At 39.4% G+C, this 12880-nt stretch overlaps 2 protein-coding genes across 3 annotated transcripts in view; one reads left to right on the top strand and one right to left on the bottom strand.

The window, feature by feature from the left end:
- LOC134868284 (coxsackievirus and adenovirus receptor homolog) overlaps positions 1 to 12880 on the top strand; it is a 114160-nt gene that overhangs the window by 71824 nt on the left and 29456 nt on the right. The gene's annotated exons all lie outside the window — the stretch shown is intronic.
- The window catches only part of si:ch211-127i16.2 (probable flavin-containing monoamine oxidase A), a 35515-nt gene that overhangs the window by 12205 nt on the left and 10430 nt on the right, over positions 1 to 12880 (bottom strand). Inside the window, exons 8-9 of the mRNA XM_063889300.1 lie at positions 8491 to 8591; positions 1604 to 1762 (exon numbers count right to left, since the gene is read on the bottom strand). Of these exons, the coding sequence (XP_063745370.1) occupies positions 1604 to 1762; positions 8491 to 8591 (260 nt within the window). The remainder of the gene's footprint in view (positions 1 to 1603; positions 1763 to 8490; positions 8592 to 12880) is intronic.

Consider the following 12880-nt stretch of genomic DNA (forward strand, 5'->3'; position numbering starts at 1 on the left):
ACTGGAAAGCCAAAACAATAAGTGAATTTATATATATCTTTCCAGGTAAGGGGAAAGTACTGGAGCTGAAGTAAAAATGCCAACACTGAAGGAAAGCAAGGGAAAGGGGAGGATGGGGGTGAATTGTGCAAAAAAATGTGTCTTCTTTACTGAAGTAGAAGCAGATTATGTGAAATGTGACCTTATGATGATGATGTTTTTTGTTTACCCTCTATGTTCTTTTTTAACAGTTAGAAACTGGGACCCTGCTGTTCTCTCCTCAGTTTAGATGCTCTGCTGCTTTTGCATAATATTTTCATAATGCTGCCTGAGGCATTTTAGAAAATGCCCTGTTATGTTTCTTTTGCACTTCACAACAGGTCAACCAGGCTTAACCCCTATAACATGCATGAACTATGATTTAAGCTCTATGTGATGGTAGAGATTGATACGCAAAGAGAAGTACTTCAACAAACACACCTAGTACATCTATGTGTTGAAATGTAAATGTAGAGTTCATTTAAATTTGAACACAGTGATGTACCATTCGACTGTGTTTAATGAATCTACCAGACATGAGATGGTTAAGCTTTTGAAAACCATGATGTTTCGCCTGGCAACTTGCAAAATCAGCAATTGATGAGGGCGACCGTCCGGGTACTTTCCCTCTACTCCCCGTTTTGGTAGGAATATCTGCTGTCATTGGATTGGTTGCAAAATCAAATGTGTAGTTCTACGCCAATCCAGACCAAAGATTTAATTATTTTATCTACAGCAAGCCCAAATGTGATGGTCAGTCAGGCAAACAATTACTCAATGTCATTGGAGATCAATGATTGGCATTGATATATTTTGGAATAAAAGCTCTAGGGGATCGATTTCCTTTCAATGTAATGGTGGATAAGCACTAAACTAACTGGGATTTACTGGGCTTGGAAATTTGAATATGCTTCTACAATTATTAGCTTGACTTTTAACCTTACAACACTTTAGATGTTTGAAATTAACCTCATTAGCATCATAATCAAGTTCCATTGATTCAGAAATCCTTTATTTGCCCCACAGTGGGGAGCTTTAGAGTTACAGCAAAAGTGGTATCGTATAATAATATATTTAAGTCATTTAAAAAAAACATTTGTAGCAGTAATTAAACTGAAACTAAGTGACATAAATAGCAATTATGCTCTCCTTTCTCCCTGTGGAAAGCCTGAAGCCAAGGATATTTTTTGTAGTGAAAGAAAAGCAGACCTAATCCTGTTTGTGTTTAACGCCAAATACACAGCAGCTTTTAATTATGAAGAAACAATATTCTTCCCCTTAGAGGCGGTTCTTTCTTTTCACCTATAAGTGTCTGTGTTGCATAATCCTAACCTTCCTGTCTTTCATTTTGTGCGACCAGTTTCTCTCCTTTTATCGACCTAAATATAAACACACCGATAATTTAAAAAAAATACGAAATCAATTAATTTTCTTATTTCCCATTTCTATGGTATGGATTAACATGAGATTTGTAATGAACCACAATGGGAATTCCAACCAGTTGGCACAGCTGTGATAAAATGTTGTTTACATTATAGATAAATACTAATGAGTGTATCCGTTTGCCACATTGATAACACTTTACCTCCTTGGAGCTCCATTGTGAAGCCTGCTGGCCGGCAATGAAGCCTACCAATGCAGCATTACCACTGGGGCTGGTGGCGTCAAAAGTGACACAGAATGGACACCCGGTGGAGGATCCCGCCACTATTTCCCCTGAGAAGCCTTTCTCCCTCCAAAAAGCCTGTAAAGAAACAGAGAAAGTTCACAGTATCAACAGCAGCAGCAGCAGCAGCAGCAGCAGCAGCAGCAGCAGCAGCAGCAGCAGCAGCAGCAGCAGCAGCAGCAGCAGCAGCAGCAGCAGCATATAACCCAATTTGAAAATACTTACAAATAATCTACATCCAGTTCCTTCTCTTTCAGTGCAGACATTTGTCTGGGATGATTGTTCAGCAGTATAGAAAGCTTAATAGAGCCACTCAATGCCACATTCAACAGCATTCACACCCGGGCCCATTATTTATACTTACAAAACACATTTCACTCAATTGATATGACATCAGCAAAGTCACTTGTACATTGTACAGTATTCAAAACACTGTTGACATAACAATGTAAGTGCAAAGCTAACCGCCCAGCTAACCAATCAGAGCAGACCAGGCTCTGGTTTCAGACAGAGGGTGAAAAGAGGTGCTACAGCAAAGGAAGTATGAGAGAAATAAAGAGCTTTTTGATGTCACAGTAAAGGCACAAAAGGCAAATATGAACCTGAGAATGAGTATAATACCTCCTCTTTAACAGCATCTGTCATATCAAACCATCATACGTTTTGTATTGATATATTTCAAACTATCTCTTACATCTGTCAATAATACAAGTCACTTTTTGGTATTACATTTTATTACGCGGCTCAGTTTTGCCAGCAGTAGATGGGAACCATTCACCATTATAAACTGAATATAAACCCCCAATGCTTGAACCTAAAAGAGTGTGAAGGAGTGTCCTACAAACTGAATTATGTGCGGTCTAGTGGCCCCTATAATTGATATGTAATCAGTCCATAAGAAATAGAGGCAGTATTGAACGTTGTGCATCGTGTTGAAGAAAAAAAAAATCAAAACTACACATCAGATTGTTCTCTGTGAGGCAAGGAAGCCATTTATAAAATAAACACTATAAATATTAGCTACCATAAACATACACAAAGTGTAAACATAGAAGTACGTAAATTCTGGTATAATTTATTTACAAAGGTTAACAATGATGTATACTAAGTGTGTTGGCATAGTTTATAAGAATACATTTAATGTGGGCAGAATTTCAATTTCAGTAAATGTCGAGACAATTCTGCTTTACTTCCTCGGTTGGCACGAGACCCATACATGTATAACAAATGTCTCGTTAATTATTAAGTATGTCGCTCTCTTGCACGCTGTGTGTAACCTGCCTGCAACCTTTCTGTCTCATGTAACATATGGCCGTAAAGTACCTTAAGCAGAGCATGAAGTTACACTTTCACATTTCTTATTCATGCATTTCTTTACGTGCTTTGTTTTTACAATACCAAGAGAATTACAATGAAACCCTTTGTGTCACTTCTCTTAACCCGTGTGTTTCAGGTCATTTTGACTCTGAAAGCCCTGATTGTTACATTTTTTTTCCTTTAAAGGGGCCTTATTATATATTTTCGTCCTCTACTGTGACATTTTCTTCATACTGCATGTGCTTCAGAGCCTCTTTTCACACTCTGTCTGAAACCAGAGCCCAGTCTGCTCTGATTGGTTAGCTGCCCGACCCTGCAGCGATTTGATAACCGCTTACAGATGTCCCAACCCTTCAGAATATACTGACTCCTGTAGCTTCATTCATATTGTCTACTTATTATTTAAAACTAATTCATTCATTTAAGTTGCAATATGCTTGCACTTTCAAAGGAGGGCTTTTAAAATAATGAAGGCACAACATTTTCCAATTTAATTGTACCCTAAAATGAAAAATACTTTAAGCACACTGCATCCTTTTTGTTTAATTCAAGTCAAATTTTAGTGAGCCACACCACTCCACTCTGTGTACAGCACATCTGTCCAAGGGCTCCGTCAGCGAGGCTCATTTGAGTAATCAACAAGCTTGAAGTATGACGGCAAAACTTCAGCCTACTTAACACCTCAAGAGACATTAAGAGGAGAGGCACTTTACTGGCAATACAAAGCAACAGCATGCTGGACATCTGCAAACACCATCTGTGACAAGATCTTGTTTGGTTTTGGTTGTCATGTTTTATTTTGAAAACCGTTTTCCTTGTGTCTTGTCTGTTTTAACTTCCGGTGTTTTCCCGCCTTTCTGTGAGTGTTTACCATAGGTGTATACCCCGCCCTTGTGTTTTTTTAACATACCCCTTTTCAGTTGCACTCAATGTGAGTAGTCCTGTGTTTCTTTTTTAGTTTTACTACTTTGCATTCTGAGATGTACTACCTTCATATATACCTCTTGTTTATATTGGCTTTGCTAAAAAAGGGGCCTTATTATGAATTTTGGAGTTATCTCTTTCCTGTGGTCTGCAAAGGTGATTAAAATCCCAAAGTTCACAGCACAAAGTTCATCCCTGTAAAACACTAGCGCTCCGACACATTTGACATGATTTGCTAAGGGGCAGACTGGGCTCTGGTTTCAGACAGAGGGTGATGATGCTGCAGCACAGGCAGTATGAGAAGAATAACAGTAGAGGCTCTTTCATTATATCTCACTTAAGTTATTAATACGTTATCTGTCTCTGCCTTTGGGTCCTACTGCCTTCCTCACCCCTGACAGTCTCGACAGTAGTCTCTGCTCTCCAAATTACCTCCCTCAGCTGTATTTGCAGCATGTTGTTCAAGAAGGCATGGACAGTACACCTGCTGGCATCTTTAACCTAACCTAATTGCTTTTCTGTCCCAACATTCACAAACTGGCTCCTTCAGAATATACAATTTGCTGGTCTTCTGTATCCGGAAGCTGGTTTGGAGATACAGCTGCTGTAGGCGTTAGCCCTGACAAATTACCTAACATTGGGGACCGTCGCCAGAGGTAAATCTAGTGACAGATGTGATGTCCACCCTGAGGCTGCCTTCAAGGACTTGGATCCTGTGAGGGACAAGCTGTGTGCTTCTAGGATTGGCCTCCACCGTGGAGAAGATAATCCAAGGCAGGAATGCAGACTCGACTCTTTAGGCTGAAAATGTAAATTCCTTAGGATTGCACAAGCAATGTGGCGAGGTTTCTGCTCACTCAGCTCACTGTTCGCTTTTATTATATCTCTTCCTAGAGAGGGGTCTGCCGCCATCTGCTCTCAAAGTGTTTCAGGGATTTCACGTGGTCATGGGTTTTTAGCCACTCTCCTCTGACAGGCAGTGAGAGAGCGGTGTCCGGCGCTACTCTCACTCTTCCTCTCCCTTCAGTGGGACTGCTGGTGGTTCTTGATATCCTTTTAATAGGAAGCTGTGTCTATGCATTATGCATATACTTCTCAAGCTGTTTACAATCTAAACAAAGAGGCTGCTAGCTTTAATCTCAGCTAAAAGGATGAGTAAATTGCATGCCATTTCAACTATAGGAGGGACTAAGTGATAAAATGCTCTGAGCTTCATTGCAAGGACTTTTCTACACGATGTCTTGGTTTAATTAAAAATGAGGCCATTCAAATTTAGATTCATTTAATTCAAACACATTTTTAAACTCCTGCAACCCAACATATTGTGATGAAGAAACATAGAAAAGGGTGGTAGTTATGCCCCTCAAGATGATTATAAATATTATTTCGAATATATGATTTCTTAGTGTTGGGTGGAGAGCAATTAAGAGCCTGGGAGATTCTAAAAATTGTAGATCTTTTATCACTGGATGTTGGTTTGTCTGGTACAAATCACACAAGGTGTTTTGAGACTTCCTCTGAGTGAACACACTAGATTACAGATGCTTTTATTGAGCAAGGGAGAGCAGTTAACATGAGCAGTGAAGTCTCCCAATCAACAAGCACACTCTGACCTCAAGTGTGTGCTCAATCTTATATGATGTGTGTTTTTCTCAAAGCCTTTACAAAAAATCAAAACAAATAGGGGTGCAAAATAATGACCACCATTTTCAGAACATACATTTATAAACAATGGACTTTCAATTCTTTCCATTTTAATACATAGTCTTTTTAAAATCTATTTGTTGTGTCTTAAAAATCCCATTTTGCATCTCATTATTGCCACAACTTCTGTCCATAAAGAAGTTATTTCCTTTAGAAACTGAGTCTCTCCCAAACTGTGGAGGTATTTGGCCTATTCTTCCATGCGAGACCTGTATCCAGTCAATAACATTTTTGGGTTTTCAACCATGAATACCTTTCTCTCAGATCCTGAAAGTACACCCTAAAGAACTTGGCCTAGATGACAGGCCTGCAGATCAGAGGATCGTGTTTTGGTCAATAACACTTTTACAAGTAGCCTCACAACCGAGGCCTTCTGTACCCAGCATACTGATGCTTACAATTACTCGCAAGGGCAAAGGTTTGTAAGGTATACCTTGGGGAGGACTTGATCTCATTGTTAATCAATGTATTCAAACAGCCCTAATTAGGTTTAACTGTGTTGAGCAGGGATTACGCTGCTTTTCTCTTACCTTAAGATGCATGTTTTAAAGGTTTTGGAACAAATGAGGGCGCCCACAACAACTACAAAAGCATTAGGCTAAATTGTATCAATCATTTCTAGAATTACACACGGAAATCAAACGGTGATGCCGGGATATGTCAACGATAGAAAGGATCTCACTTACAGTAGAAGTATCAGAGACACAGCATCCTCGTGTTTTCCTCTGAGTCATTAAAGAGCTTTTGTGACATGCATATTGGTGCAGCAAAACACTTTGAAGTGCAACACTCAAACTAAACACCACGCAATGGTAAGGCCCCAATAGACACAGGTGCGTTGACAGTTCAAGGTTGATATCGAGGCCCCTTGCATACCGATACAGTGACACGTTACCGTCATCTCGTTAAGTTAAAAATGTACGAAAGGAATGACACCTGCATTTCATTTAGATGAGCTAATTCAAAGGTCTTGGTATTACGGATGCTACCTCAATGGCTAACACAGTTTATTGAATACATAGTTTTTGTATATTGAAGGTATTCCTTAAATTGGTAAAGTCTATGAGCAAATTAGAGGTCAACAGGGAAGTGGATTATCACGGATATCCTAATTGTGGTGCTACAATATATTCTAGTCAGCATTATGGTACAACCCCAGCAAATCTTCATTATAGACCAAATATATTGCACACAGTTTCATCACAATTTGGACTTTAAAATAAAATGGTAATTGTGGTAGTAACGTGATTTGCGGTAGTGATAGTTCTCCTTCGGTTTTTTCTCCTGTGCATAATTACAAGTGCTTTTCCTATTTGAAGCACTTTTTAACAGCTCTTCAAATCAGATTGGATTGATTTGTCAGTGAGTCGTTTTATTTTCAATTTCGGGGCAGGCAATCTAGTGCCTTAATTTAAGTGACAGCATTGAAAGGGGGGCACAGAGGGGAAATGGTCCCATGCCATATTTGAACCCGGGTTTTCAGGTGCATTCATCTTAAAACATTTTTATTAATTCAAGTTTCTCCCTGTAACAATAGTAATGGGGACCGAGCCGCAGTTACAGCCCATCAATTTGTTAAATCATTTGCAAAAAAGTGCCAATAGAAAGATGCATTGGTTGCAAACTGTAGGAAACTTTTTAAAGTGTAATATATAAGTGTTATAGTTATGCATTTCCACTTTTGCTTCCATGCCTGCCATATGTCAGGGGAACTTATACACACTTCAACACTGATGAGCTTCACACCCTTAATTTTCACTGTGCTATTTTAATAGGAAAGAACTGCATGTTCCAAACACACGAGCCACGCTTCTTGTTTTACACTAACATGTCATATTTATAACTGCAGTTAAGGCAGCTCTCCAATAATGAACTGAAATAAACAATATTCTAGAACAGAGACAAATGTGGTTTTTTTGAGAATCCATAAAGATCTTGGCAAGACACCAAGGCACAGATCTAAGTGCTAAATACTTTGTGTTAATTACATTAGACACATTTACCCACCAACACATTAAACACACATTTTGTTAATTAATTCTGTGGTTGTAAAGTACAGAATGGGGGGGAAAAAGCAACAAATTAAATTCCATATGCAAGAAGCTCTTTTGTAGATCCATAGAGTATGTGCCAAATTAGATGACAGCTGTCTCTATAGGCTTTCTGTTGTATTAAGCAGGTGAACAAATCCATATTTTAGAACAATGTTCACTCAGTTCTGCTGATGTGGAGGCTTTTTTCCATTTTACACAAAAGGAAATGTTGATATTGATAGAATTTCAAGTGTTTTTTAAGGTTGTGAATGGCTGAAAGCTACCACTTAATAAGAGCAAAATGTGCACCATAAGGTCATTTTGATCATTTTTAGCACGCTACAGTTTCAATCCATGCCTGAGCATGCATGCGCCTTGCAGGACTCACAATTATCTGCAATTTGCAAGCAGAAATCCATTGTGAAACGTGACACAGCCAGCACTTGCTTGTAAGCAGTGCTTGAACATTGCTTGGGTGAAATGGGCCCCTATAGAAATCGAATGGACTGTTTCGAGTGCTCTCTAACCCCGCATGAATCCTGTTTTCTATTTAACATTAATTGAAAAATGTTTACAAAACAGCCCATGTGTAAGTGCGACCAATCTAATAATCCTCCATGACAATCACAATCGGTGTTACTCTTTATGGATGTGAAGTATGAAACATGTTATTTAGAGGAAAACCCTTTAGGGATGGAAAATATGTAAAAAGCTGCAACAAATGTTAAGAAAACAAAGTCAGTGTTTAAAATGAATGTGCCTGATTTGCATCCTAAATAACGTTATGCAAATGTGTGTTCACATTTTGATTTGTCTTCTGTTACTCACCGTCTGGTATGTTAATATGAATTTTATCATGTGGCCCACAGGCATGTTCTGGGTAAGGAATTCTCTCTGGTTGGGCAGGGCTGGCTGGTACTGGATCTTTGCTGTAGGGAAAAAACAACAGTACGCCATGAATCTCAAAACCAAAAAGCTCTTTTCAGTCTCATTTAATTCATCTTCCCTCTTCTCACCTGGTTAACTTTAAACTAAAACATTTGAGACCAATCGATGCTTTATTTTTAGAGAACTAATAAGAGAGGGAAATTGAAATAAGTGAAGAACGATGGCCCTCTGGAGCTAATCCCTCTATTGATCAGGATGGTTTTATCTTGAAACATTGACTTGCATTAATGCCAAAGATATCCACATGACCTAATACTACTCTGGCTGTGGCTCGGTTGCAGAGAACTAATCGCGGCTCTTACATCTGTAAAAGCTCCATCTGACTGATGTGAGAGCAGTCAAGTGACTTCATCAGTACCGTTAGAGGTACTGTAAATCGTGCATGCAAATAAGCCAAACCGTTTCTCGCTCTGGCAAGTGAAGCGACATCTGGCCCAAAGCCAGGCTTTTAACAAATGACCGAGTGGAAGATGTGTAACATCATTTAGAAACCATCAAGAGCCCGTCGGCAACCTCAAAATAATACCCTTAATGCTAAACAAAATTGATGAGCCCGAAGCAATACAATTGAAAAACACTGACATGATAAGTGGCTCCAAACTAATTTGACATGGTCACTTAGACGTCGAAATGACAGCAGTGTACACATGACTTAAGACCTGTCAAGTGGTGTCATATCCATAAAGCGGCTTGTTTTGACATCAAAGCTGGTAGCAGGAAATGCCTTCCACCTCATTATTTGTTAATCAGTTGAAGGCTAAATTAGACGTTTTCTAGCATCTTATTCTCTTGAACGCTGAAGTGCAATGCACTGTCATCCACTCTAACGTGCACAACTCTGCTGTGACACTTTTGTGGAACTCTGCATCACAGTTAAAAGGAGATGACAAGAATAAACAGGTTCAACAGAATGGCAGTTTGTATAAATAAGATCAAGCACATCAGTCTGACACTGTGAGCCCAAAAGGTGGCTGGCGGATAAAAAAGCGACACATCACTGCCTGTAAACAGACATCAGTGACAAGATGGACTATTGTCATGCATTCTCTCTGGTATCCAGCAATTTTAACAGAATTTCACTTTGCTCTTGAAGCAGCTACAATATAAATACTGAGGATGTGTTCTCTGCCAAAAGCATTCGAAGAGGCACTTGACAGAAAGCCACTGATGCTTTTGTCAAAATGACAATCAACGATAGAAAGGATCTCATCAGTCCATAGCTCACTGCTGTGTCGGCATTCATTCAAACTGTGCACGCAAAACCGAAAAAAAAGACAAAATGTCAGAATCCTCGAAAAATCCAGCTTTGAAAAGGTTGAGGAGTAGCATATTCTACAAATGTACGCCATGGTAGTGACTGGGAAGTTGATCAAACACTTTGGTCCAGGCTAAAATATGAATTCCTACGACTTTGTCTATACCCTGACTCTTCATGTGGAGCTACCAGCAGGTTCACATGTTTGACTGTGTTTTGTCATGGGTTTTAGTCCATCGTGCCAAGTTGACAATCCTGCTCACTTGGATTTAGCATTATTGTATTTTATTTGCACTAGTGCCACCATAATGTTGACATTTCTTTTGCTAACATATCTCGAGAAATTGTGGGAGGTGTTTACAGGACATTTGAAATGTACATCCATGCCCTACTCAGGATGGATTGAGATGACTTTAGTGGTCCCCTGACTTCATCTCCAGGGCAAATCGGCCTAAAAACAACTTGAAATTGATCTGAAATCTGAAATATATAGCACTTAATTTGACCAAATACTAACAGACCTGCAAATCATTCCTGTCCTCTTCAGAATACAATTAAACATGGAGATGCTGATTTTGGCAATTAGCTCAATCCACCACTTTCCATTGAACCATCAGTTAGCACACATGATTAGTACCTGCTAACGTTCCTAGATTGATTTGACAGCTCTTAAGATATGTAGACCAATGCGGCAAGAACTAGATGGAAGGAATAATTGTTATGTGATAGATATTACTTGGATATTTTTATCATGCAAAGACACATTTTGCTTGAATTACAGCCTTTTTATATTAGGTATTTGTACGGCAATTTACTTTAGAATGACGTGATTTATCTCTGTGATATCAATCAGTATCCTAAATCATTCAAGAAATAATTATAGTTTAACTACAGTGGATGAAATGTCCTAAAATGACAAAATGATTCCTACACACGCCTCATCTGCACCGTTCCCTGAACTGAAGTACTCTCTGAGCATCACTGTGTCATCTTTGGAAAGTGGCTGAAGTTCAAGCGCATCTAATGCCTCTAGAGTAATCTGTACAACTACTGGTTCCTGACCCTTAACATAGCCCCTGTCCCCTGCAGTGGCTCCTTACATTTTTTCACCATCTTTCTGTTCGTCTCAATCTCACTTTCTCCTTTTAACATCCCGTGACATTTTCATGCTCCCTCACTCCTCTTCTTGTGAATGCCCTACCGGACACCGTTGACCTTTATTGACCTTGCTTTCTCAATTTCCTGTCACCGACCTGCGAGTTAAATATGGGGTAGCCTTTAGAGAGGGGCTTTCGAAATTTCCATTACTTTCTCACTCAGAAGTTCCATCGTAGCGCACAGGCACTTTCACCGTCTTTGACTGTCAGACGGATGAGGAAGGTAGAAACATGAAAAGCCACTCAAATCAAGACATAACATCAAAGAGATGATGATTCAGAGATGCTGCTTCCATATTGCAATTTATAAAAAGCAGTGCAAAAAAAAAAAAACGTTAAAAGGTATGACAATAGCTACAGCTAGCCAGAGCAGAAGTCTGGTTCATGGCTGTGCCTGTGTACACTCTGAAATTGGTTCGTCTCTTTCATCTTAAAAAAAGCCAATAGAGCAGAGCACAGCACATGATGTAGAAGCTTGTTGTGAAAGCGAAGACGAAGAGGCAATTACATGCACATCCTCCTGCTAGGTGTTCCACGGAGATAAGGGTCATGTGACAATGTGATAAAAAGCCTTCATGTTACACTTCAACAGTGTCAACGTTTTGATCCAAACAAAGATACGAGAACCACTTATGGCATAACTCCTAGCAAGTATACAAAAGCAGGAACGACAGATGGATACCAAATGGTTGAATAAATGGTTTCACCAACCACTTAATCCTGTAGCTATAGACATCTTTCACTTCCAGTCTTTGATTGAATTATGTGCATAGATCCTTGAGACTTACTGAAACTGAATGGGCTGAAAGGTAGGTGCAAAAGACACAAACGCACGCACGCACAATCAATATGATTCTATATATTTTCTGTTGCAATTTCTTATAAATTGTTGGGTGGAAAATACTTCAAACAGGTTTGAGATGAAGCAGTGAGAAGAAGATTTGATAGTCAGTGAAGCATGAGCAATTGAACTAGGATCCAGTTCTCAACGGACACCAACTCCAAAATCTCATCCTTACTGAGTACAAACTGCTTTTTAGTCACAGCTCTCAGTTACAGCTCTTCGATTTAAATTATCCTTGACAACATTTTTTGTCAATTTTATTTGAAAAACTCTCAGATATCAAGATCAGGTATTGCCCCAACATTCCATTATTGAAAGACGAGAGCCTCTGAAGAGACTATTAAGGAGGTCCTGCCCTTTAGGATCGGAAAACATTCACCATAGCCAAACAAAGTATTAACAAGCAGTTTGTTCTACAGTATGCTGCAGCTGTGGCTCAGGAGGTACAGCTGCCACCAGCCAGAGGGAGTGTTTGGATCCTGTTGTGTTTATGGGCAAGATACTCAACCCCAGATTTCCCCCGATTGTATGGCCATCAGTGTGTTAATATTAGGTAGGACAGCCTCTGCCTCCATAATTTGGTTGCTGATTTGTATATTTAAAAATGCTTTGAGTGTTTGCAAAGAGTGGAAATGTGCTTTATAAATTATTTCTGTGGAAATGTTCCATCCGAGGTTATATTTCTAATCAGAAGACATGCGGAATACACAAGGTAAGCTTATTCCCTTCTAAATCCAGCAAGATAACAATCCCATTGCGTTGGTTATCTTCACAATCACTCTAGCTCCCACTTCACATTTAATCCCTTAATGAGGCTCCATTAGTTTCATTCACAGCACAGTAGAGACTGGCCTAGAATGCTGGCTCACAGTGTCACTTGGCAAATCATTGCCTGACCTGTTTTCCACCTAGTGTAAACAAGCCTCTGGACTAAACGGTGAGTGGCAGATATAATAGTTTCCTCATCACTGCCCGAGCCCACTGTCATTACACAGCTCCTCCTCCACGGGAAGA

The sequence above is a fragment of the Eleginops maclovinus genome, chromosome 8 (genome assembly GCF_036324505.1).
Source record: "Eleginops maclovinus isolate JMC-PN-2008 ecotype Puerto Natales chromosome 8, JC_Emac_rtc_rv5, whole genome shotgun sequence".
NCBI lineage: Eukaryota > Metazoa > Chordata > Actinopteri > Perciformes > Eleginopidae > Eleginops > Eleginops maclovinus.